The sequence below is a fragment of the Oncorhynchus gorbuscha genome, linkage group LG11 (assembly GCF_021184085.1).
Source record: "Oncorhynchus gorbuscha isolate QuinsamMale2020 ecotype Even-year linkage group LG11, OgorEven_v1.0, whole genome shotgun sequence".
In the NCBI taxonomy this organism is placed as follows: domain Eukaryota; kingdom Metazoa; phylum Chordata; class Actinopteri; order Salmoniformes; family Salmonidae; genus Oncorhynchus; species Oncorhynchus gorbuscha.
In genome coordinates, this window is record NC_060183.1 from 71,166,313 (window position 1) to 71,189,700 (window position 23,388).

General features: G+C 42.0%; 2 protein-coding genes across 3 annotated transcripts; one reads left to right on the forward strand and one right to left on the reverse strand.

The window, feature by feature from the left end:
- The first annotated feature begins 1,580 nt into the window (after positions 1-1,580).
- Positions 1,581-6,753, forward strand: lg11h9orf78 (linkage group 11 C9orf78 homolog). The gene is made up of 9 exons (XM_046290315.1): positions 1,581-1,783; positions 1,937-1,996; positions 2,441-2,492; positions 2,617-2,687; positions 2,782-2,862; positions 4,359-4,556; positions 4,792-4,928; positions 6,053-6,163; positions 6,367-6,753. Exons 1-9 carry the CDS (start codon positions 1,704-1,706, stop codon positions 6,462-6,464), a joined length of 888 nt encoding a protein of 295 aa, XP_046146271.1. The 5' UTR covers positions 1,581-1,703; the 3' UTR covers positions 6,465-6,753.
- Positions 6,754-6,821: 68 nt separating this feature from the next.
- med22 (mediator complex subunit 22) lies at positions 6,822-23,278 on the reverse strand. Of its 2 annotated transcripts, XM_046290317.1 has the most exons (5): positions 23,173-23,278; positions 16,626-16,773; positions 16,208-16,288; positions 15,677-15,885; positions 6,822-7,794 (listed from the first exon to the last, which is right to left on the reverse strand). In XM_046290317.1, exons 2-5 carry the CDS (start codon positions 16,746-16,748, stop codon positions 7,593-7,595), a joined length of 615 nt encoding a protein of 204 aa, XP_046146273.1. In that variant the 5' UTR covers positions 16,749-16,773; positions 23,173-23,278; the 3' UTR covers positions 6,822-7,592. The 2 variants fall into 2 exon arrangements, with proteins under 2 accessions (XP_046146273.1, XP_046146274.1); XM_046290318.1 differs by lacking the exon at positions 6,822-7,794 and having other exon boundaries at positions 15,381-15,885.
- Between the last annotated feature and the right edge of the window lie 110 nt (positions 23,279-23,388).

The following is a 23,388-nucleotide window of genomic DNA, read 5'->3' on the forward strand; positions in this document are numbered from 1 at the left end:
TTACATTTTAGTGTTATCCAGAGCAATTTACAGTAACGAGTGCAAACATTTTCGTACTGGTCCCCCGTATGAATCAAACCCACAACCCTGGCTTTGCAAGCGCCATGTGCGACCAACTGAGCTAAGGATACATCATCGAATGATAAAATGTGAAGCCAATTTCCGTAACTATAAAAACAGATGAAGACATTTTTTATACCTCAAATGTAATGGCTAAATGTAATATTCATAAATGTAAATTCACTAATAGAAAAACACTCTTCCTTGTTTTCTATAAAGAGTTGTAGCAATACTTTAAGAACAAATTCTTATTTAGAATGACGGCCTATGCCGGCCAAACTTGGACGACGCTGTGCCTACTGTGCGCCGTCCAATCACGGCCGGTTATGATAGAGCCTGGATCCGAACCAGGGTGTCTGTAGTGAAGTTTCAAGCACTGAGATGCAGTGCCTTAGACCGCTGCACCACTCAGGAGACAAAGGTTTTAAAATTGTACAAACATATACTGACGTGGAATTGTACATTCAAAATGCCTATTAAGCAAAGTGCATAACCAAGCACACAGGTTTAACCCTTCTGCTGTGTTCCGGTCGAATTGGACCGATTTACAAGTTTTCTCTCTGAAAAATGTAGTTAATTTAATCTGATTGTCATCTGAACACACAAAATACATTTGGATGATTTTCATTACATTTTGGGTGTATTATTTAACTTTTGTACGCCTGTGGTGTTCCCGGTCAAAAATGACATGTCATTAGAAATGAATGGGTGAAACTACAATTACTGTATAAAATTGAGTTCGGACACATGCCCATCCATCAGATGGACACACTTCCTCTCCAAGACCCCCACATGCATGTATGTTTGAGCACACACACACCTCACTCCCCTTCCATGGCAACCCCCACAGAACCTTTCCCCCACGGGAACCACACCTGTTGGCATTCTCACAAACAATCGCAACATTGTTTCATTAATATATATAACTTTTATCGCAGCTCTTGTACAGTATATAAAGCTTTTTTGAGGCCTTGCTCACAATTTATTATGTGGTAGCATAATGACCAAACGATATACTGTATGTGAGGCTCTTGATCATATCTTTGATCATGACACTGGTGAGGAGGAAAGAGTCCGTGTTAAACTTTGACTCAAAGTAGTCTGTGATAAATAACACAATATGTTTCATCTGAGTATTTGTTATAGTCAAAATAATCCATACATTCTGCTTTTTTCTACTCAAAAACGAGTTGTAGTAGCTCAGGTCAATGAGGCCTACAGGCCATAAATACCAAATAGAAGTTCAAAACGTGTAATGTTCACAAGAACTTAAGTTGATGAAAAGATCTAAGGCAACATTAGGTGATAATATATGTATTATAAAATATTTATTTTCAGCACTAATGTTGCGGTCATTTTGGACATAATTACACATAATTAATTAACAAGAAACGAAGACAACAGGAGGGTTAAGAAGTAAAACATATAAAAATATATATGTTCATATATGTATTTTTTTTACTTTTACCATCGTCACAATTATCGTCAAGTATTACGTCACATCCGGTTTGGGGGGAAGTGGTGCATAGGTCCATCAGCGAAATCTGTCCCCTGTGTTATTATTGTTGGCAAAAGAGCATCTGCGTACACTGTAAAGTCGTGTACACAACGTTTGCTACCATCCTTTCGAAAACTTTACAATAATGCCGTCGGGAAAAAACTTTAGAAGGAGAAGAGAAAGCTCTTCGGATGAAGAGGAAGACGAGATAACAGCTGAAGTTAGGTAACGTTTGAGACGTTTTCAATATAGCTTACCTTAGTTAGCCACGACGTGTATGATAGCTAGCTTCTAGTTGGCTAATGACTTCGATTGCCAGATAGCAGTTCTTCCTGTTCTTGATATTGACACTAGTCAAATCTTTTTTTCTCTGCTCAGATCGAAATTGGACGAAGCTAAAGAACTTCAGAGTTTACGGAAAAGACAGACTGGAGTTAGGTAGGTAAAGTTTACAGTTAAACAGCATGTTTCTGTTGTGTACATAATCTAATTGCACTTAGCTAGAAGTGTATATCACAGATAGCTATGCAATAATATTTGATTATCAACATTTGTTTTAAAGACTGAATTGGGTTTTCAGCCAAATTACAGGCTCATAACTTGGTTTGCTGCTATAAAGCCAAGGGATGCGGCTGGATAAATTGAATCATTATCTCAGTCCATGAGATAGACATAATAGCTTTAATCATAGTTTGTTTACAAAGACTCAAATGAGCAAGCTTATTGTGTTAAGATGGAGTAAAGACAGTTACTTGCGCCTACTGAGGCATGTACAATTTAGCATATATTCTAAAAAAGAATAGGCATATTATAAAATTACTTTAATAGTTGAGAAATTGTACCTTAACGAAATTGAAAAGTTCTGATTAACTTACTATTCAGCGTGGCCGCATTGTTGGAGGGGGAGAAACTTCGCTTGGACGAAGGGGGTGATGTATGTTTTTTTCCCATGTTTACATAGTGTTATTGTTCAGTTGTTGATACATTGAATGTGTTTGTGTTTCTGCTTCAAACATCTTATACTAACTACATTCTTCTCAACTTTCATTGCTCAACAGAATGACCCTTTTAAATTGAAGACGGGGGGGGTTGTTGACATGAAAAAAGTTAAAGACCGGGCCAGAGACATGTAAGCTTTTATTGCTACCAGTTTGAGGCTTTTAATGTATGTAAGACCAAGCTTTTGTCAGTATTTATGGTGTACGTCTCTTCTCCACCTTCAGGACCGATGACGACACAGGGGACCTTAATTTGGGCACCTCTTTCTCTGCCGAGACCAACAGACGAGATGAAGATGCCGACATGTATGTTATCAACAAACCTCTGCACACCAAACATTTTATTCGTCCAATTAAGATCCCCATTAGCTGACGCCATACGGAAAATACATTAAACTAAAACTCAGGGAAAAAAATGTCCTCTCTCAACTGCGTTTATTTTCAGCAAACTTGTGTAAATATTTGTATGACCATAAGATTCAACAACTGAGACAAACTGAACAAGTACCACAGACATGTGACTAACATAAATGGAATAATGTGTATCTGAACAAAGGGAGGGGTCAAAATCAAACAGTCGGTATCTGGTGTATCTGCATTAAGTATTGCAGTGTATTTCCTCCTCATGGACTACACCAGATTTGCCAGTTCTTTGCTGTGAGATGTTACCCCACTCTTCCACCAAGGTACCTGCAAGTTCCCGGACATTTCTGTGGGAAATGGCCCGAGCCCTCACCCTCTGACCCAACAGGTCCCAGACGTGCTCAATGGGATTGAGATCCAGGCTCTTCATTGGCCATTGCAGAACACTGACATTCCTGTCTTGCATGAAATCACGCACAGAACAAGCAATATGCCTGGTGGCATTGTCATGCTGGTAAATTATACTGTTACACTGGGGGGGGTCAGGTCAGGATGAGCTTGCAGGAAGGGTACCACATGAGGGAGGAGGATGTCTTCCCTGTAACGCACAGCGTTGAGATTGCCTGCAATGACAACAAGCTCAGTACGATGATGCTGTGACTCACCGCCCCAGACCATGACGGACCCTCCAAATCGATCCCGCTCCAGAGTACAGGGCTCGGTGTAACGCTCATTCCTTACACGATAAATTTGAATCCGACTATCACCCCTGGTGAGACAAAACCGCGACTCGTCAGTGAAGAGCACTTTTTGCCAGTCCTGTCTGGTCCAGCGAAGGGTTTGTGCCCATAGGCGACGTTGTTGCCGGTGATGTCTGATGAGGACCTGCCCTGCAACAGGCCAGTTTTTGCTGTGAGCCCTCAGTCCAGCCTCTCTCAGCCTACTGCGGTCAGTCTGAGCACTGATGGAGGGATTGTGCATTCCTGGTGTAACTCGTGGCCCTGGCAATAAATTGCTTCCCATCTGCAGTCCTCATGTCTCCTTGCAGCATGCCTAAGGCACGTTCACGCAGATGAGCAGGGACCCGTGGCATCTTTCTTTGTGTTTTTCAGAGTCTAGAAAGGCCTCGTGTCCTAAGTTTTCAGAACTATGACCTTAATTGTCTACCGCCTGTAAGCTGTTAGTGTCTTAATGACCGTTCCACAGGTGCATGTTCTTTGTTTGTGGTTCATTAAACACGCATGGGAAGCAGTGTTTAAACCCTTTACAATGAAGATCTGTGGATTTTTACTAATTATCTTTGGAAGACAGGGTTCTGAAAAATGCAATTTTTTTTTGCTGAGTTCTCATCTTATCTGATGAGGTCTCACTGATGTCTCAGTTCACAATTGAAGTTCTATATTTTGCTGTATATTTTTAAATGTTCTCCCCCCGACTAGGATGAAGTACATTGAGACAGAGCTGAAGAAGAAGAAGGGCTTGGTGGAAGCGGAGGAGCAGAAGGTAAAAGTGAAGAACGCTGAGGACCTCCTGTACGAGCTGCCGGAGAACATCCGAGTCAACTCGGCCAAGAAGACTGAAGAGATGTTGTCCAATCAGATGCTGAGTGGGATCCCCGAAGTTGACCTTGGCATTGAGTGAGTGGCCAGGGTCTCAATGTTTCTGCAGCTGAATACAGCAAGAGTGTTTCCCCTAGGAGTTCTGTTTTTTTGCTCTTGTTAAACCTGTATTAATGTCTGTAGCAACTATAGCAATGTCTCGTAATCTTACCACAACAAATCCAGTGACTAAAAACCTTGCACAACAGCTGTGTTTGTTTAGCACACCTTGAAGCTTAGATAAAGAGCATTATTTCAGATTTTTGTTTTTCAGTGCTAAGATAAAGAACATCATCTTCACAGAGGAGGCCAAGGCCAAGCTGCTACAGGATCAGAGGAACAAGAAGAAGGACAACGGTACCTCCTTCGTCCCCACCAACATCGCTGTCAACTACGTCCAGCACAACCGCTGTGAGTTATGTTCATGTCATCTGATACCTGCTTCACACTACAGGGCAGACCCGAACAGTGGTGGATGCTTCACCAGGCCAGACCAGTACCGCTAGGCTTGACTCCGTAGCATGACATCAAATCACATCCACCTGCTTCACACTACAGGGCAGACCCGAACAGTGGTGGATGCTTAACCAGGCCAGACCAGTACCGCTAGGCTTGACTCCGTAGCATGACATCAAATCACATCCACCTGCTTCACACTACAGGGCAGACCCGAACAGTGGTGGATGCTTAACCAGGCCAGACCAGTACCGCTAGGCTTGACTCCGTAGCATGACATCAAATCACATCCACCTGCTTCACACTACAGGGCAGACCCGAACAGTGGTGGATGCTTAACCAGGCCAGACCAGTACCGCTAGGCTTGACTCCGTAGCATGACATCAAATCACATCCACCTGCTTCACACTACAGGGCAGACCCGAACAGTGGTGGATGCTTAACCAGGCCAGACCAGTACCGCTAGGCTTGACTCCGTAGCATGACATCAAATCACATCCACCTGCTTCACACTACAGGGCAGACCCGAACAGTGGTGGATGCTTAACCAGGCCAGACCAGTACCGCTAGGCTTGACTCCGTAGCATGACATCAAATCACATCCACCTGCTTCACACTACAGGGCAGACCCGAACAGTGGTGGATGCTTAACCAGGCCAGCCCAGTACCGCTAGGCTTGACTCCGTAGCATGACATCAAATCACATCCACCTGCTTCACACTACAGGGCAGACCCGAACAGTGGTGGATGCTTAACCAGGCCAGACCAGTACCGCTAGGCTTGACTCCGTAGCATGACATCAAATCACATCCACCTGCTTCACACTACAGGGCAGACCCGAACAGTGGTGGATGCTTAACCAGGCCAGACCAGTACCGCTAGGCTTGACTCCGTAGCATGACATCAAATCACATCCACCTGCTTCACACTACAGGGCAGACCCGAACAGTGGTGGATGCTTAACCAGGCCAGACCAGTACCGCTAGGCTTGACTCCGTAGCATGACATCAAATCACATCCACCTGTTTTACACATGCTGATCTGTCAGCTTTTAACTGTGTGAATATCTTTTGTTCCAGTCTACCGTGAAGACGTGAACGCCCCACAGAGACACCACAACAGACACAAACCAAAGGAGCCAGAGGCCAGGCCTCTTCGTGTGGGTGACACAGAGAAACCAGGACCAGAGGGTAAGAGAAGAATCCACACAACTGCATCAACCACTACAGACCAGAGGATATATACAAACATATTGCTAGAGAGAAGCCACAGCTAATACTGATAGCATAACACAGTATCTGAGATGAAAACATTTGTATATTTTTAGCTGAAATATTAGAGAATACACCTATTAGAGACGTTAACTATCAATCTGCTCCCATGTCTCTTCCAGCTGTGGAACCAGCCAACCATCGTAAGAGGCCTAACAACGAGAAGGCCACGGACGACTACCACTACGAGAAGTTCAAGAAGATGAACCGTAGATACTGAGGATAGATTTGCCCTTTGACTGGAATTTGGATAATCTCCATTGAACATGATTTTTAGTCTAGGGCTAGGCTTAGTTTTTCCTTTAGAAAAAACATCTATGCCCATTTGTATAAATAGCCCCTTCTGCTTTTTGTTTCCAGCTTTTGTTGTTTTGTCTGGGACTCGATTGATGTAGTGCATTCTATCAATAGCATGTGAAATGTCATACATCTGAATGATTTGTCATTCCATCCTTGGTTTCTACAATAAATGTACCATGTTCTCTTTGACATTTGTCAGAACAAAACCAGTAGTAATAGCTGACTGTTTTTGGATTGTTCCAGATTTTTTATTTTATTTTTAAGATGAGAGACAGGCTTGAGTTTATAATGGTGTTTTATTCACTTGTTGAATTCTTCATGCATTTAAAAGCTTACTAACTGAAATTGCAATATTACAAAAACAATGCTACAAAAGATATCCAAGAACATAACATCCATACACTTGCATGACATGCAGTCTTATGGTCATACATTTAGACAAGTTAACCAAAATAAAGAAATTGGCATCAGTAATACACCATGTTTCTGCCACTGGGGTAACTGAAATGCCTTTCGAACTAAATCTCAACAAGTGTAATGGGGATATTAGACAGACAGGGCAAAAACAAATCTTGGTTAGATTTTCAGGAGACACAGTTTTAAAGTTGTTTGGGCCAGCTAAGTCTTCACACTAGTTGCATTAAGCATTCTCTAATCTTGTCCAAATTTAAATTGGAAAAAAATAACACTATCCATTTGGTCGGATACCTTGCTACAGAGCTTACAGCATTTATAAAATATCGGAGAAGCAACCTTAGATGGATTACCATTATTGATTAAATAAAGTATGAGTGATTTGTGCAGTTGGAGTAACGTTAGCTTAGCAACAGTGTTCATCATACTGATCCCTTGTAATCTTAAAGTATACAGAGGAATACCATTGAAACATTAAAGGTCTTCAGTTTCCACCAGACACACTGACCGTGGAAGACTTGTCATACTGTACATGGATAGACTATGATACATTAACACTAATCTACGTACCACTGAGAATCTGAGTGACAGTGTTGGAGGGAGAGGTCCATTCTACATCTATATGTAGTCTGCTTTAGGGTTTGTCTGCTGCGGCGGTGGTCCCGTGTCCGTTGAGGTGGTGTTTGGGGGTGGTCTCCTGGGAGGCAGGTCCGTCTGTGTCCTCCTCAACCCCCTGGGCTGACCCGGAGGTGGCGCCCCCGTCCGGGGACGCCCAACTGTCCCAACGCCAGTAGGCCTCACACAGGGGCAGGTCGGTACTGTCCCACTGACCGTAGCTTTACCAGAACAAAAACCATAGAGGGGCATAGAATCAGCAAAGCACAGAGAAGAGAGGTGTGTGTCTGACACATCTGGTAGAGTACAGACACACACCTGCATTAAAGAGACAGACACAGGAATGATGCACAGGAAACAGCAGTATGAAGTACAAGCTTAAGCTCTAAAAGGATTCCAGGGGAATGTCAGCTAGGTCTAGTGTCTGGTGCTGTGACCATTTCCCTAAATAAATGTCTGTAGTCTTTCATTCCTCTTCGTCTTCGCTATTAACAGCTGCAATGCAGGCTCAAAGATGGTAAACTGGACACATTCATTGCTTGTTTTGTTTCCATTTCCAAATGCAACACAATCAATGAAACATGACCTGGAACAAAGGGTCAATGAGTAGGTAAAAATCTGTCGATGTGCCCTTGAGAAAGGCATGTAACACTAATTGCGTCTGCTAAATGCCTCAAATGTAAACGTTGGGTCATCTGTAACTGACTGTTAGATACACTAGCTGTTGGTATTAGGGTTGTTGCGATTCAAGTAATGTGATACTCTGAAGTATCGTGGGAAGGAATCAAAACAAAACATGAGGCGTACTGAATTTCCTGAGGAAAACAGTCCTAATGTCAGAAACCAGCAGCCTGATGTTGTCACCCAGAATCCCATGTTTCTTTTCCAAGCTAAAGTACACTATATGTCATACATACAGTTGGTTTTTGAAGGATCAAGGAGTTTAGTCTGCTTTGTGTTTTCCTTTTTGCCAAGGAAAATCAAGTATCGTAGTATCACAATACTGGTGTCGTGACAACCCTAGTTTGTATCACCTAGCTGTGTAATCTTACCCCCAGAAGTGCATTAGATCCTGATGCAGGGCAAAGAACAGGAAATGCACAGGAAAAAAAGGGGATACAACACCTTGCATGCTGAAAAGCAGCATCTAGAGACAGCTAGATTTCTCACAGTTAAAAAAATTAGACAGAAAATTACATTGTTTTGTCTCTAGTTTATTTTTCAGTGTTTATAAAGATAAAATACTTGGTCTATGCCAATGATATATATATATATACATACACACACACTATATGACCAATAGAGGGCGCTGTGTTGAAGCCACCGTGCCGCCATCTTGACATGCCCCCCCACCAGTGTAAAAAATGGAATATAAATAAATGCATTTATTAATGTCTACATTTGTTTTTGCCACATGTATTCTATTACAGATACCTTAATGCATACGTTTACATTATATTGTGAGCTATTTTTTTCCTTACAAAGTATAATTTTGGGAGATTACTAATGTTACTGTCGCAACTACAACAACACAAACACTTAAATACATGCGATTTTGTCCTTGAAAATGTAATTTAAACACTGTAGAATTCCATTCATTCCTATGGAGGACTGCTCCTACTGGGCAGTGCAAATATGGCCGACCGGTTTCTTCAAAGCCTCTCAATGGTCAATAGATTGCATCAGCAATCCAGGGTTTATATACATCATTGGTCTATGCAGGTGACGGACACAGACTAAATACATATTGCCATAGTTGATGTGTGTGCATGCTTTGTGAACACAGTTTGCACGGTTACTGGCTTGGTCAATTGTCAGATACAACACTGGATTCTGTTCAATGCAAAGTTTCTGGAACCCTCATAGAGATTAGATTTGTCTAGCACTTTCCAGTATAAAACCATTCAATAGAAAATAAATAACACAAATGCCTGTGTGTTGGTTAATGGACCTATATGTTCACAATTTATAATTAGGGTTATAAATGCATAATACTTTTGCTTGTAGAAATGATCTTACAGTGATTTTGTAATTAAAGCATAGTTTTTCCTTCATTAGATTCCAAGTATTTTGCAATGAAAGCGTTTTTAAAACATGTTTTTTCTTACATTTCCCTTCCTGAGCCGTTTGCTCTGAGTTAACACAAATCTTTCAATTACATGATTGAATAGTTTACTAAAGGATCTTATCCACATTTCAGCACACAACTACACCCACTCACCAGTCCACAAATACTGACTGTAAAGCTTAAGAATGTGTTAACTAGATACCTATAAACGGTATACAGTTGAAGTAGGAAGTTTGCATAAACCTTAGCCAAATACATTTCAACTCAGTTATTCACAATTCCTGACATTTAATCCTATTAAAAATTCCCTATTTTAGGTCAGTTAGGATTAGAGGTCGACCGATTATGGAAATCGATTATTGGAGGACCAAAAAAAAGCAGATAACGATTAATCGGCTGATTTTTATTTTCTATTTATTCGTAATAATGACAATTACAACAATACTGAATGGACACTTATTTTAACTAAATATAATACATCAATAAAATAAATTTAGCCTCAAATAAATAATGAAACATGTTCAATTTGGTTTAAATAATGCAAAAACAAAGTGTTGGAGAAGAGAGTAAGAATGTGCCATGTAAGAAAGCTAACGTTTACGTTCCTTGCTCAGAACATGAGAACATATGAAAGCTGGTGGTTCCTTTTAACATGAGTCTTCAATATTCCCAGGTAAGAAGTTTTAGGTTGTAGTTATTATAGGAATATTTCTCTCTATACCATTTGTATTTCATATACCTTTGACTATTGGATGTTCTTATAGGCACTTTAGTATTGCCAGTGTAAACAGTATAGCTTCCGTCCCTCTCATCGCCCGAGGAACAACACATCGACAATTGTCACCCTCGAAGCATCGTTACCCATCGCTCCACAAAAGCCACCGCCCTTGCAGAGCAAGGGTAACAACTACTTCAAGGTCTCAGAGAGTATCGTCACCGATTTAAATGCTATTACCGAGCACCCCGCTAACGAGCTAGCCATTTCACATCAGTTACAACAGCCTAATCTCGGGAGTTATAAACAGCGCAATGCTTGAAGCACAGCGAAGAGCTGCTGGCAAGCGCACGAAAGTGCTGTTTGAATGAATGCTTACGAGCCTGCTGCTGCCTACCACCGCTCAGTCAGACTGCTCTATCAAATATCAAATCATAGACCTAATTATAACATAATATCACACAGAAATACGAGCCGTATGTCATTAATATAGTCAAATCCGAAAACTATCATTTCGAAAACAAAACGTTTATTCTTTCAGTGAAATACGGAACCGTTCCGTATTTTATCTAATGGGTGGCATCCATCTGTCTAAATATTCCTGTAACATTGCACAACATTCCATGTTATGTCATAATTACGCAAAATTCTGGCAAATTAGTTCGCAACGCCAGGCGACCCAAACTGTTGCATATACCCTGACTCTGCGTGCAATGAACGCAAGAGAAATGGCACAATTTCCCTAGTTTAATATTGCCTGCTAACGTGGATTTATTTTAATGAAATATGCAGGTTTAAAAAAAATATACCTCTGTGTATTGATTTTAAGAAAGGCATTGATGTTTATGGTTAGGTACATTTAATTTAATTTTAACCCCCTTATCTCCCCAATTTCGTGGTATACAATTGTTCGTAGTTACTATCTTGTCTCATCGCTACAACTCCTGTACGGGCTCTAGAGAGTCGAAGGTTGAACGTCATGCGTCCTCTGATACACAACCCAACCGCACTGCTTCTTAACACAGCGCGCATACAACCCGGAAGCCAGCCACACCAATGTGTCGGAAGAAACACCGTGCACCTGGCGAACTGGTTAGAGCGCACTGCGCCCGGCCCGCCACAGGAGTCGCTAGTGCGCGATGAGACAAGGATATCCCTACCGGCCAAACCCTCCCTAACCCGGACGACGCTAGGCCAATTGTGCGTTGCCCCATGGACCTCCCAGTCATAAATGGTTTTGGATAATCACCCCAATGGTGGAACAAACTCCCTCACGACGCCAGGACAGCGGAGTCAATCACCACCTTCCGGAGACACCTGAAACCCCACCTCTTTAAGGAATACCTAGGATAGGATAAAGTAATCCTTCTCACCCCCCCCTTTAAAATATTTAGATGCACTATTGTAAAGTGGCTGTTCCACTGGATGTCATAAGGTGAATGCACCAATTTGTAAGTCGCTCTGGATAAGAGCGTCTGCTAAATGACTTAAATGTAAATGTATAAATGCGCTTTTGTTAAATCATCCCCCATTTGGCGAAGTTGGCTGTCTTTGTTAGGAAGAAATGGTCTTCACACGGTTCGCAACGAGCCAGGCGGCCCAAACTGCTGCATATACCCTGACTCTGTAGCACAGAACAGAAGATAAGTGACACAATTTCCCTAGTTAAAATAAATTAAATGTTAGCAGGCAATATTCACTAAATATGCAGGTTTAAAAATCTATACTTGTGTATTGATTTTAAGAAAGGCGTTGATGTTTATGGTTAGGTACACATTGGTGCAACGACAGTGCTTTTTTTTCTCACAAATACACTTTTTCACCGTTTGGGGAAGTAGGCTATGATTTAATGATAAATTAACAGGCACCGCATCGATTATACTCAGCGCAGGACAAGCTAGATAAACTAGTAATATCATCAACCTGTGTAGTGATTGTTAAGATTGATTGTTTTTATAAAATACATTTAATGATATCTAGCACCTTACCTTGGCTCCTTGCTGCACTCGCATAACAGGTAGTCAGCCTGTCACGCAGTCTCCTCGTGGAGTGCAATGTAATCGGCCATGATCAGTGTCCAAAAATGCAGATGACCGATTGTTATGAAAACTTGAAATTCGGCCATTCCGATTAATCGGTCGACCTCTAGTTAGGATCACCACTTTATTTTAAGAATGTGAATTTCAGAATAATAGAGAGAATAATTTCTTTCAGCTTTTATTTCTTTCATCACATTCCCAGTGGGTCAGAAGTTTACATATACTTACACTCAATTAGTATTTGGTAGCATTGCCTTTAAATTGCTTAACTTAGGTGAACGTTTTGGGTAGCCTTCCACAAGCTTCCCACAATAAGTTGGGTGAATTTTGGCCCATTCCTCCTGACAGAGCTAGTGTAACTGCGTAGGATTGTAGGCATCCTTGCTTTTTTCAGTTCTACCCACAAATTTTCTATAGGATTGAGGTCAGGGCTTTGTGATGGCCACTCCAATACCTTGACTTTGTTGTCCATAAGCCATCTTTCCACAACTTTGGAAGTATGCGTGGGGTCAATGTCCATTTGGAAGACCCATTTGCAACCAAGCTTTAACTTCGTGACTGATGTCTTGAGATGTTGCTTCAAAATATCCACACAATTTTCCTTCCTCATTTTGTGAAGTGCACCAGTGCCTCCTGCAGCAAAGCACCCCCACAACATGATGCTGCCACCCCCGTGCTTCACGGTTGGGATGGTGTTCTTCGGCTTGCAAGTCTCCCCCTTTTTCCTCCAGACATAACAATGGTCATTATGGCCAAACAATTATATTTTTGTTTCATTAGACAAGAGGACATTTCTCCAAAAAGTACAATCTTTGTCCCCACGTGCAGTTGCAAACCATAGTGTGGCTTTTTTGGAGCAGTGGTTTCTTCCTTGCTGAGTGGCCTTTCAGGTTATGTCGATATAGGACTCTTTTTACTGTGGATATAGATACTTTTGTACCGGTTTCCTCTAATTTGTAAGTCGCTCTGGATAAGAGCGTCTGCTAAATGACTTAAATGTAAATGTAGCATCTTCACAAGGTCCTTTGCTGTTGTTATGGGATTGATTTGCACATTTCGCAACAAAATACGTTCATCTCTAGGAGACAGAACGCGTCTCCTTCCTGAGCGGTATGACGGCTGCATGATCCCATGGTGTTTATACTTGCGTGCTATTGTTTGTAAAGATGAACGTGGTACCTTCAGGCATTTGGAAATTGCTCCGAAGGATGAACCAGACTTGTGGAGGTCTACCATTTTCTTTCTGAGGTCTTTGCTGATTTCTTTTGATATTCCCATGATGTCAAGCAAAGAGGCACTGAGTTTGAAGGTAGGCCTTGAAATACATCCACAGGTACACCTCCAATTGACTCAAATTATGTCAATTTTCTGGAATTTTCCAAGCTGTTTAAAGGCACAGTCAACTTAGTGTAGGTAAACCTCTGACCCGCTGGAATTGTGATACAGTCAATTATAAGTGAAATAATCTGTCTGTAAACAATTGTTGGAAAAATTACTTGTGTCATGCACAAAGTAGATGTCCGAACCAACTTGCCAAACCTATAGTTTGTCAACAAGAAAGTGGTTGTGGAGTGGTTGAAAAATGAGTTTTAATTACTTCAACCTAAGTGTATGTAAACTTCCGACTTCAACTGTATGTTCTCTCAATCATCAGCCTATTACAAACAACTGAGGAAGAATATAGCAACTAGATACACTACATGACCAACAGTAAGTGGACACCTGCTCGTTGAACATCTCATTCCAAAATCACGGGCCTTAATATGGAGTTGGTCCACCCTTTGCTGCTATAACAGCTTCCACTCTTCTGGGAGGTTTTCCACTAGATGTTGGAACATTGCTGCGGGGACTTGCTTCCATTCAGCCACAAGAGCATTACTGAAGTCGGGCACTGATGTTGGGTGATTAGGCCTGACTTGCAGTCAGCGTTCCAATTCATCACAAAGGGGTTCGATTGGGTTGAGGTCAGGGCTTTGTGCAGGCCAGTCAAGTTCTTCCACACCGATCTCAAGAAACCATTTCTGTATGGACCTCGCTTTGTGCACGGGTGCTTTGAGATGCTGAAACAGGAAAGGGCCTTCCCCAAACTGTTACCACAAAGTTGGAAGCACAGAATTGTCTAGAATGTCATTATATGCTGTAGCATTGAGATTTCCCTCCACTGGAACTAAGGGGCCTAGCCCAAACCATGAAAAACAGCCCCAGACAAGTATTCCTCCTCAACCAAACTTTACAGTTGGCACTATGCATTCGGGCATGTAGCGTTCTCCTGTCATCCACCAAACCCAGATTCATTCATCAGACTGACGAATGGTGAAGCATGATTCATCACTCCAGAGAACGCATTTCCAATGCTCCAGACTCCAATGGCGGCTTCCAATCCACTTTACAGCACTCCAGCCGGCGCTTGGCATCGCGCATGGTGATCTTAGGCTTGTGTGCGGCTGCTCGGCCATGGAAAGCTGACATTGCTTCCAGAGGCAGTTTGGAACTCGGTAGCGAGTGTTGCAAATGAGGACAGATGCTCTACGCACTTCATCATTCTTGCGGTCCCGTTCTGTGAGCATGTGTGGCTACCACTTTGCGGCTGAGCCGTTGTTGATCCTAGACGTTTCCACTTCACAATAACAGCACTTACAGTTGGCAGGGAGCACCTCTAATAGCGCAGAAATGTAATGAACTAACAAAAAGTTGGAATCCTATGGCGGTGCCATTTTGAAAGTCACTGAGCTCGAGTAAGGCCATTCTACTGCCAATGTGTGTCTATGGAGAATGCATGGCGGTGTGCTCGATTTTATAAACCTGTCAGCAACAAGTGAGGCTGAAATAGCAGAAACCACAAATATGAAGGGGTGTCCACATACTTTTGTATATATAGTGTACACTAGGACCACACTTATGATTGGGTATAACATTTACCATGTTGAGACCTACAATCTTTCATACATGACGGAAATATAAAAAAAAACTTCCAGAGGCATTACAAACAAGGCACATAATTTAATTTTCAACCAAATGAGATTAGATTCATCATGATGAATGTACTGCAAAATAAATTTGCCCATAGATCAACCATCTATTTTGCTGTTAAAACCAGCATTTGGATATTCTATTGAAGTTGACGCAATACACAGAGACACTAAAGGACTAATGGCGATGACTGAGGTGGTGGGGTAAGATAAACCCTTCATAAGGCACGACAGTGAGGGGGACTAGGGGCTATAAGTCAAGATAGAGTGGATCAACCGAACCTTGACTGTGCAGTATGAGCCTACTTGTACCTGGAGGAGTAATATTCTTCCTCTAGCTCGTACAGGTCGATGGCGATCTCGTCACGGAGCGAGGTGAGCTTCTTGTCGCACTCTTCCTGCAGCGAGCGCAGCTGCTGGTTCTGCAGGCTGATGGCCTCGTTGACCGAAGGGAAGTCGTTGAGGATCAGGAACTGTTTCAGGTCCGACACTAGCTTCATCAGGGACTCGCCCGCACGCACCTTCAGACACAACAACAAACCACTGGGATTATCACTGGTGCTTTTGCCTTGTAACATGCACTCAATACAGGGTCATGTTCATTATGCAACAAATGTGGAAGAAACAGACTGAAACAGGGTGGGACTACCTGAAATTGTTGAATAAGAAACGCTCATTTGACTTTTCTGTTCCAAAATGTTTTCAAATCGTTTCCATTGCAGGCCCAAATTAACATGACCCAGGATTGAATTCCAACTCAACCATTAAGTTCCCTAAGCAAGGGGTTTAAAGTTGAAGGAAAGCTCTCCTAGTCTCTAGGGAGTCTTGCTGGCATGTACTTACAATGTTGGCTGCTCTGACGTGCATCTCATAGTGGTCCTGCTCAGCCTGTGTAGCCCGAGAGACCTGTGTCTCGTCCTCTACCTGGAGCAAAACAACACAACACATTTTGGTTGAACAGAAGAGATAGAATGACTTTATGGGTTAAACCGTCATTCTTTCAGTAAAAAAAAACATTAGGAAAAAACTCCTTTGTCTGTTTCTCTCTTTCGCTCACATAGAAAAACACACAGTCGCACACACTCAAATGTGATCGCATGATCTCACACACACACACACACACACACACACACACACACACACACACACACACACACACACACACACACACACACACACACACACACACACACACACACACACACACACACACACACACACACACACACACACACACACACACACACAACGTTACAGATACCTTTGCAGTTTTTATGATTTCCGTGAGGTTATCTAGAATGGACCTGATATCATCCTTCAGTCTTTTGTTGTAGTTCTGAAGAAGACTCTCCTTGCTTTGAGGGAGCGCTCTTTGATTGGCCATTGTATTCAGGAATGTAAACAAACCCCTAAAAGCAAATAAAGGAGATACATAACATTCAAAATACCCCCACGTTATACTGTAGTTAGACAGCAAAATAAAACGGCATGGCATTGCTAGCGCGCATCATCAAATGCAATGTCTTGACTTCTTCGTCTTCTTTGGGATTGGTTTGGCGGATCACATTCCAATTTTTAGGTGCATACACTGCCACCTATTGTACCGGAGTGTGAGGATAGTCTTTTGTCTCTCTGTGTTTCATAATTTTCCTTCAATTCGCAAGAGGCTGAATGTACTGTACCTCACCGGAGAAAGCAAAACAGTGCCCCTGTCTGGCCAGTAGCATTCAATGCAAGGGAAGCCAGCGAGCATTTGGTTAATAAAAAAAAAAGACAAAATAATAGCCAATCAGCATTGACCTAAACTGAGTGAGCTCAACTGTGAATAGTCCTGGTGCACCAAAATAAAGGGTCAAGGGAAGCCAGTTTGTATTTCACGTCACTGCTGTCAATTCGCGTCTACTAGTTGTGTTTTTGTCTTCCAGTGGCTAGCTAGCTAAAATGGTCCCTTTCCTATATTAGGCATGGGTGGAGATAGGGATTTGATTCTGATCCAACCATTAATTCAAAAGTTATAGTAATATGGTATACATAACACAAGCACTAATTTTATATGGTGTAGTAATATTTAGCTGTTTTATGGGATAACTCGGATTAGAGGTCGACCGATTAAATCGGAATGGCCGATTAATTAGGGCCGATTTCAAGTGTTTCAAGTGTTTACCTTGTCAGCTCGGGGATTCAATCTTGCAACCTTACAGTTAACTAGTCCAATGCTCTAACCACCTGCCTCTCATTGCACTCCGCGAGGAACATGCCTGTTACGCGAATGCAGCAAGCCAAGGTAAGTTGCTAGCTAGCATTAAACTTATCTTATAAAAAACAATCAATCAATCAATCATAATCACTAGTTAACTACACATGGTTGATGATATTACTAGTTTATCTAGCGTGTCCTGCGTTGTATATAATCGATGTGGTGCGTATTCGTGAAAAAGGACTGAACTTGCTCCAACGTGTACATAACCATAAACATAAATGCCTTTCTTAAAATCAATACACAGAAGTTTATATTTTTAAACCTGCATATTTAGCTAAAAGAAATCCAGATTAGCAGGCAATATTAACCAGGCGAAATTGTGTCACTTCTCTTGCATTCATTGCACACAGAGTCAGTGAATATGCAACAGGTCGGCCGCATAATTTGCCAGAATTTTACGTAATTATGACATAACATTGAAGGTTGTGCAATGTAACAGGAATATTTAGACTTATGGATGCCACCCATTAGATAAAATACGTAACGGTTACGTATTTCACTGAAAGAATAAACATCTTGTTTCGAGATGATAGTTTCCGGATTCGACCATATTAATGACCTACGGCTCGTATTTCTTTGTGTTATTATATTATAATTAAGTCTATGATTTGATAGAGCAGTCTGACTGAGCGATGCTAGGCACCAGCAGGCTCGTAAGCATTCATTCAAACAGCACTTTCGTGCGTTTTGCCAGCAGCTCTTCGCAATGCTTCAAGCATTGCGCTGATTATGACTTCAAGCCTATCAACTCCCGAGATTAGGCTGGTTAACCGATGTGAAATGGCTAGCTAGTTAGAGGGGTGCGCGCTAATAGCGTTTCAAATGTCACTCGCTCTGAGAATTGGAGTGGTTGCTCCCCTTGCTCTGCATGGGTAACGCTGCTTCGAGGATGGCTGTTGTCGATGTGTTCCTGGTTCGAGCTCAAGTAGGAGCAAGGAGAGGGACGGAAGCTATACTGTTACACTGGCAATACTAAAGTGCCTATAAGAACATCCAATAGTCAAAGGTATATGAAATACAAATGGTATAGAGAGAAATAGTCCTATAATAACTACAACCTAAAACTTCTTACCTGGGAATATTGAAGACCACCAGCTTTCATATGTTCTCATGTTCTGAGCAAGGAATTTAAACGTTAGCTTTCTTACATAGCACATATTGCACTTTTACTTTCTTCTCCAACACTTTGTTTTTGCATTATTTAAACCAAATTGAACATGTTTCATTATTTATTTGAGGCTAAATAGATATTTATTGATGTATTATATCAAGTCAAAATAAGTGTTCATTCAGTATTGTTGTAATTGTCATTATTACAAATAAATACATACAAATTGGCCAATTAATCGGTATCAGCTTTTTTTTGGTCCTCCAATAATCGGTAACGTAAACTCACCTCATTCCGTACAAATGTGCGCAACCGCAACATTGAAACGAGGCTACAAAGAAATCTAATGGGACTGTAACGACTGTGTTGACGTCAAAATCGGGGGTATGAACTAGGTTTCTATTCAAGCGTTGATCGACATGGTAATGGATCTATAGTATTGGAGAAAAGTTGAAAAAAACTGACCTTCCGTGACATCTTGACGTGTCATGTCGTAATGTACAGCACGCATAAAGAAACTATTTCTGTCTTACAATCTCTCTTCACCAGGTGTAGCACTTCTATCATACTTTAAAAACAAGAAAAGGACATGCGATCATCATTCTCAAAGTAGCTGTTTACTTCTAAGATCACTTTAGCACCGCCCTAAAAACCTGATTCAAATTCGACACAAACCTTCAAATAGGTATGTAAATGACACATTATATGAACTCTTTATAGTGTTTTATTTACATTTTAGAGGCGATAAGGTGATACGTTGGACAAATCGAGTGAAAAAAAGCAATTTTCCCACACAACATCTCTCCTTCTCACTATCACGCATTAGTTTTGAGTCCACACCCGCCATTTTTAAAAAGACCTGACGGGCTCATTGCCTGCTTGAATTATGCAGAAACGTGCAGGGTTTAGGTCATGTAATTGATTGTGTTGGAAAAGGGATAAATTGTGCTTTAAAATGGTATTGACATTACAGTTGATCTGGAAGTATGCTGCTAGGCGACCTAAACTGGAACATGCTTAACACCCTAGCCATCCTACAATCTAAGCTTGATGCCCTCAATCTCACACAAATTATCAATGAACCTACCAGGTACCACCCCAAAGCATTAAACACGGCACCCGCATAGATATCATCCAAACCAACTGGCCCTCTAAATACACCTCTGCTGTCTTCAACCAAGAACTCAGCGATCACTGCCTCATTGCCTGCATCCGTAATGGGTCAGCGGTCAAACGACCTCCACTCATCACTGTCAAACGCTCCCTGAAACACTTCAGCGAGCAGGCCTTTCTAATCGACCTGGCCGGGGGACCTGGATGGATATTGATCTCATTCCGTCAGTAGAGGATGCCTGGTTATTTTTTTTAAATGCCTTCCTAACCATCTTAAATAAGCATGTCCCATTCAATAAATTTAGAACCAGGAACAGATATATCCCTTGGTTCTCCCCAGACCTGACTGCCCTTAACCAACACAAAAACATCCTATGGCGTTATGCATTAGCATATGCAGCTGTTCAGGGAAGCTAGAAACCATTATACTCAGGCAGTTAGAAAAGCCAAGGCTAGCTTTTTCAAGCAGAAATGTGCTTCCTGCAACACTAACTCAAAAAAGTTCTGGGACACTGTAAAGTCCATGGAGAATAAGAACACCTCCTCCCAGCTGCCCACTGCACTGAAGATAGGAAACACTGTCACCACTGATAAATCCACTATAATTGAGAATTTCAATAAGCATTTTTCTACGGCTGGCCATGCTTTCCATCTGGCTACTCCTACCAACTCGCCCAACCCTTCCCTATTTCTCCTCCGCCCAAATCCAGTCAGCTGATGTTCTGAAAGAGCTGCAAAATCTGGACCCCTACAAATCAGCCGGGCTAGACAATCTGGACCCTTTCTTTCTAAAATGATCTGCCGAAATTGTTGCCACCCCTATTACAAGCCTGTTCAACCTCTCTTTCGTGTCATCTGAGATTCCCAATGATTGGAAAGCCGCTGCGGTCATCCCCCTCTTCAAAGGGGGGGGGACACTCTTGACCCAAACTGCTACAGACCTATAACTATCCTACCCTGCCTTTCTAAGGTCTTCGAAAGCCAAGTCAACAAACAGATTACCGACCATTTCGAATCTCACCATACCTGCTCTGCTATGCAATCTGGTTTCAAAGCTGATCATGGGTGCAGCTCAGCCACGCTCAAGGTCCTAAACGATATCTTAACCGCCATCGATAAGAAACATTACTGTGCAGCCGTATTCATTGATCTGGCCAAGGCTTTTGACTCTGTCAATCACCACATCCTCATCGGCAGACTCGACAGCCTTGGTTTCTCAAATGATTGCCTCGTCTGGTTCACCAACTACTTCTCTGATAGAGTTCAGTGTATCAAATCGGAGGGTCTGCTGTCCAGACCTCTGGCAGTCTCTATGGGGGTGCCACAGGGTTCAATTCTTGGACCAACTCTCTTCTCTGTATACATCGATGATGTCGCTCTTGCTGCTGGTGAGTCTCTGATCCACCTCTACGCAGACGACACCATTCTGTATACTTCCGGCCCTTCTTTGGACACTGTGTTAACAACCCTCCAGGCAAGCTTCAATGCCATACAACTCTCCTTACGTGGCCTCCAATTGCTCTTAAATATAAGTAAAACTAAATGCATGCTCTTCAACCGATCGCTGCCTGCACCTGCCCGCCTGTCCAACATCACTACTCTGGATGGCTCTGACTTAGAATACGTGGACAACTACAAATACCTAGGTGTCAGGTTAGACTGTGAACTCTCCTTCCAGACCCACATCAAACATCTCCAATCCAAAGTTAAATCTAGAATTGGCTTCCTAGTTCGTAACAAAGCATCATTCACTCATGCTGCCAAACATACCCTTGTAAAATTGACCATCCTACCAAACCTCAACTTTGGCCATGTCATTTACAAAATAGCCTCCAATACCCTACTCAACAAATTGGATGCAGTCTATTACAGTGCAATCCGTTTTGTCAACAAAGCCCCATATACTACCCACCATTGAACCGGTACGCTCTCGTTGGCTGGCCCTCGCTTCATACTCATCGACAAACCCACTGGCTTCATGTCATCTATAAGACCCTGCTAGGTAAAGTCCCCCCTTCTCAGCTCACTGGTCACCATAGCATCACCCACCTGTAGCACGCGCTGCAGCAGGTATATCTCTCTGGTCACCCCCAAAACCTATTATTTCTTTGGCCGCCTCTCCTTCCAGTTCTCTGCTGCCAATGACTGGAACGAACTACAAAAATCTATGAAACTGGAAACACTAGCTTTAAGCGCCAACTGTCAGAGCAGCTCACAGATTACTGCACCTGTACATAGCCCACCTATAATTTAGCCCAAACAACTACCTCTTTCCCTACTGTATTTAATTTGCTCCTTTGCCCCAATTATTTGTATTTATACTTTGCACATCCTTCCACTGCAAATCTACCATTCCAGTGTTTTACTTGCTATATTGTATTTACTTTGCCACCATGGCCTTTTTTTGCCTTTACCTTCCTTATCTCACCTCATTTGCTCACATCGCATATAGACTTGTTTATACTGTATTATTGACTGTATGTTTGTTTTACTCCATGTCGTTGTATGTGTTGAACTGCTTTGCTTTATCTTGGCCAAGTCGAAATTGTAAATGAGAACTTGTTCTCAACTTGCCTACCTGGTTAAATAAAGGTGAAATAAAATAAATATGACTTTTTGGGGCGCAAGAATAAGGGCAATTGTACGGACCAAGGCGATGTACGAGTTTGCGTTAAGAAATCATAATCGATCGACCTCTAACTCGGATAACTCGTTGTTGTGTTCCTGGCCTGAGAGGATAGAAGGCTAATGTTAACTAGCTAACGTTTCACATGAAAGTAAGTCAGACAAGCGAGCTAGCATTTTAGCCAAGTAGCCTAAGATAACCAAAAATAAATGCCTGTACTGTATGACAGCGTGATAGACAGTTTCGCCAACATGAAAGAGAGGCGGATGTTCATAAGCTTCCTCTACAAGTAGGGTGAGTCAACATGTTTTTCTACTTTCACGAATGCGTTTGTAACGTGCAATATGCTTTGTGTACTTCACCGGACAGAGGTTGCGCTCCAGTTTTGTGATAAAGGTGTGGTTGAATTTATTCTGCCACCGTGTCTTCTTATTGTCTCGGCCTTTAGACCTGTATATCACGGGTGCAAGGCATATTAACTAACACTATTTTTTTAGAGCAAACAACGCAATTATCACAACGCTTAGGTTGTAATCAGGTTTTTTCTGGCTTCGCCAGTGATTTTACCCACGCACCCACCGCTACTGCTACTTGCAGAAATGAAGAGAAATCGATTAACTCAACCACAAATCGTCAATACTGAGGTCATCTATTTGTGCATGGTATATACAGTTCTATATCAATTATAAAACATCACCTACCTCCTAATACATTGTTGAAAAGTATTATTTATAAAAATAGAAAGGTGCACATCCCGTTCAAAATCACCACTGTCGTCGATTGTTTATGACGTCACATAAATGTCTCGCGGTACTTAAATTACCCACAATCCATGGATCTTCCTTTCTGTCTGATCCAACATGGTGAGTGTACGGGTATTTTATTTCGGGGGGAAATCTAGATGTTTTCATCCCTCG

What these genes read in the sequence shown, in the direction of transcription:
- lg11h9orf78 (XM_046290315.1), top strand. Translation starts at nt 1,704, where the DNA reads ATGCCGTCGGGAAAAAACTTTAGAAGGAGAAGAGAAAGCTCTTCGGAT. An exon ending in AAAAGACAGACTGGAGTTAG is followed by an intron (nt 1,997 to 2,440) that starts GTAGGTAAAGTT and finishes CTTACTATTCAG; the next exon opens with CGTGGCCGCATTGTTGGAGG. An exon ending in GAAGTTGACCTTGGCATTGA is followed by an intron (nt 4,557 to 4,791) that starts GTGAGTGGCCAG and finishes TTTGTTTTTCAG; the next exon opens with TGCTAAGATAAAGAACATCA.
- med22 (XM_046290317.1), bottom strand. Translation starts at nt 16,748, where the DNA reads ATGGCCAATCAAAGAGCGCTCCCTCAAAGCAAGGAGAGTCTTCTTCAG. An exon ending in ACGTCAGAGCAGCCAACATT is followed by an intron (nt 15,886 to 16,207) that starts GTAAGTACATGC and finishes TTGTGTCTGAAG; the next exon opens with GTGCGTGCGGGCGAGTCCCT. An exon ending in GAAGAATATTACTCCTCCAG is followed by an intron (nt 7,795 to 15,676) that starts GTACAAGTAGGC and finishes GTTCTGGTAAAG; the next exon opens with CTACGGTCAGTGGGACAGTA.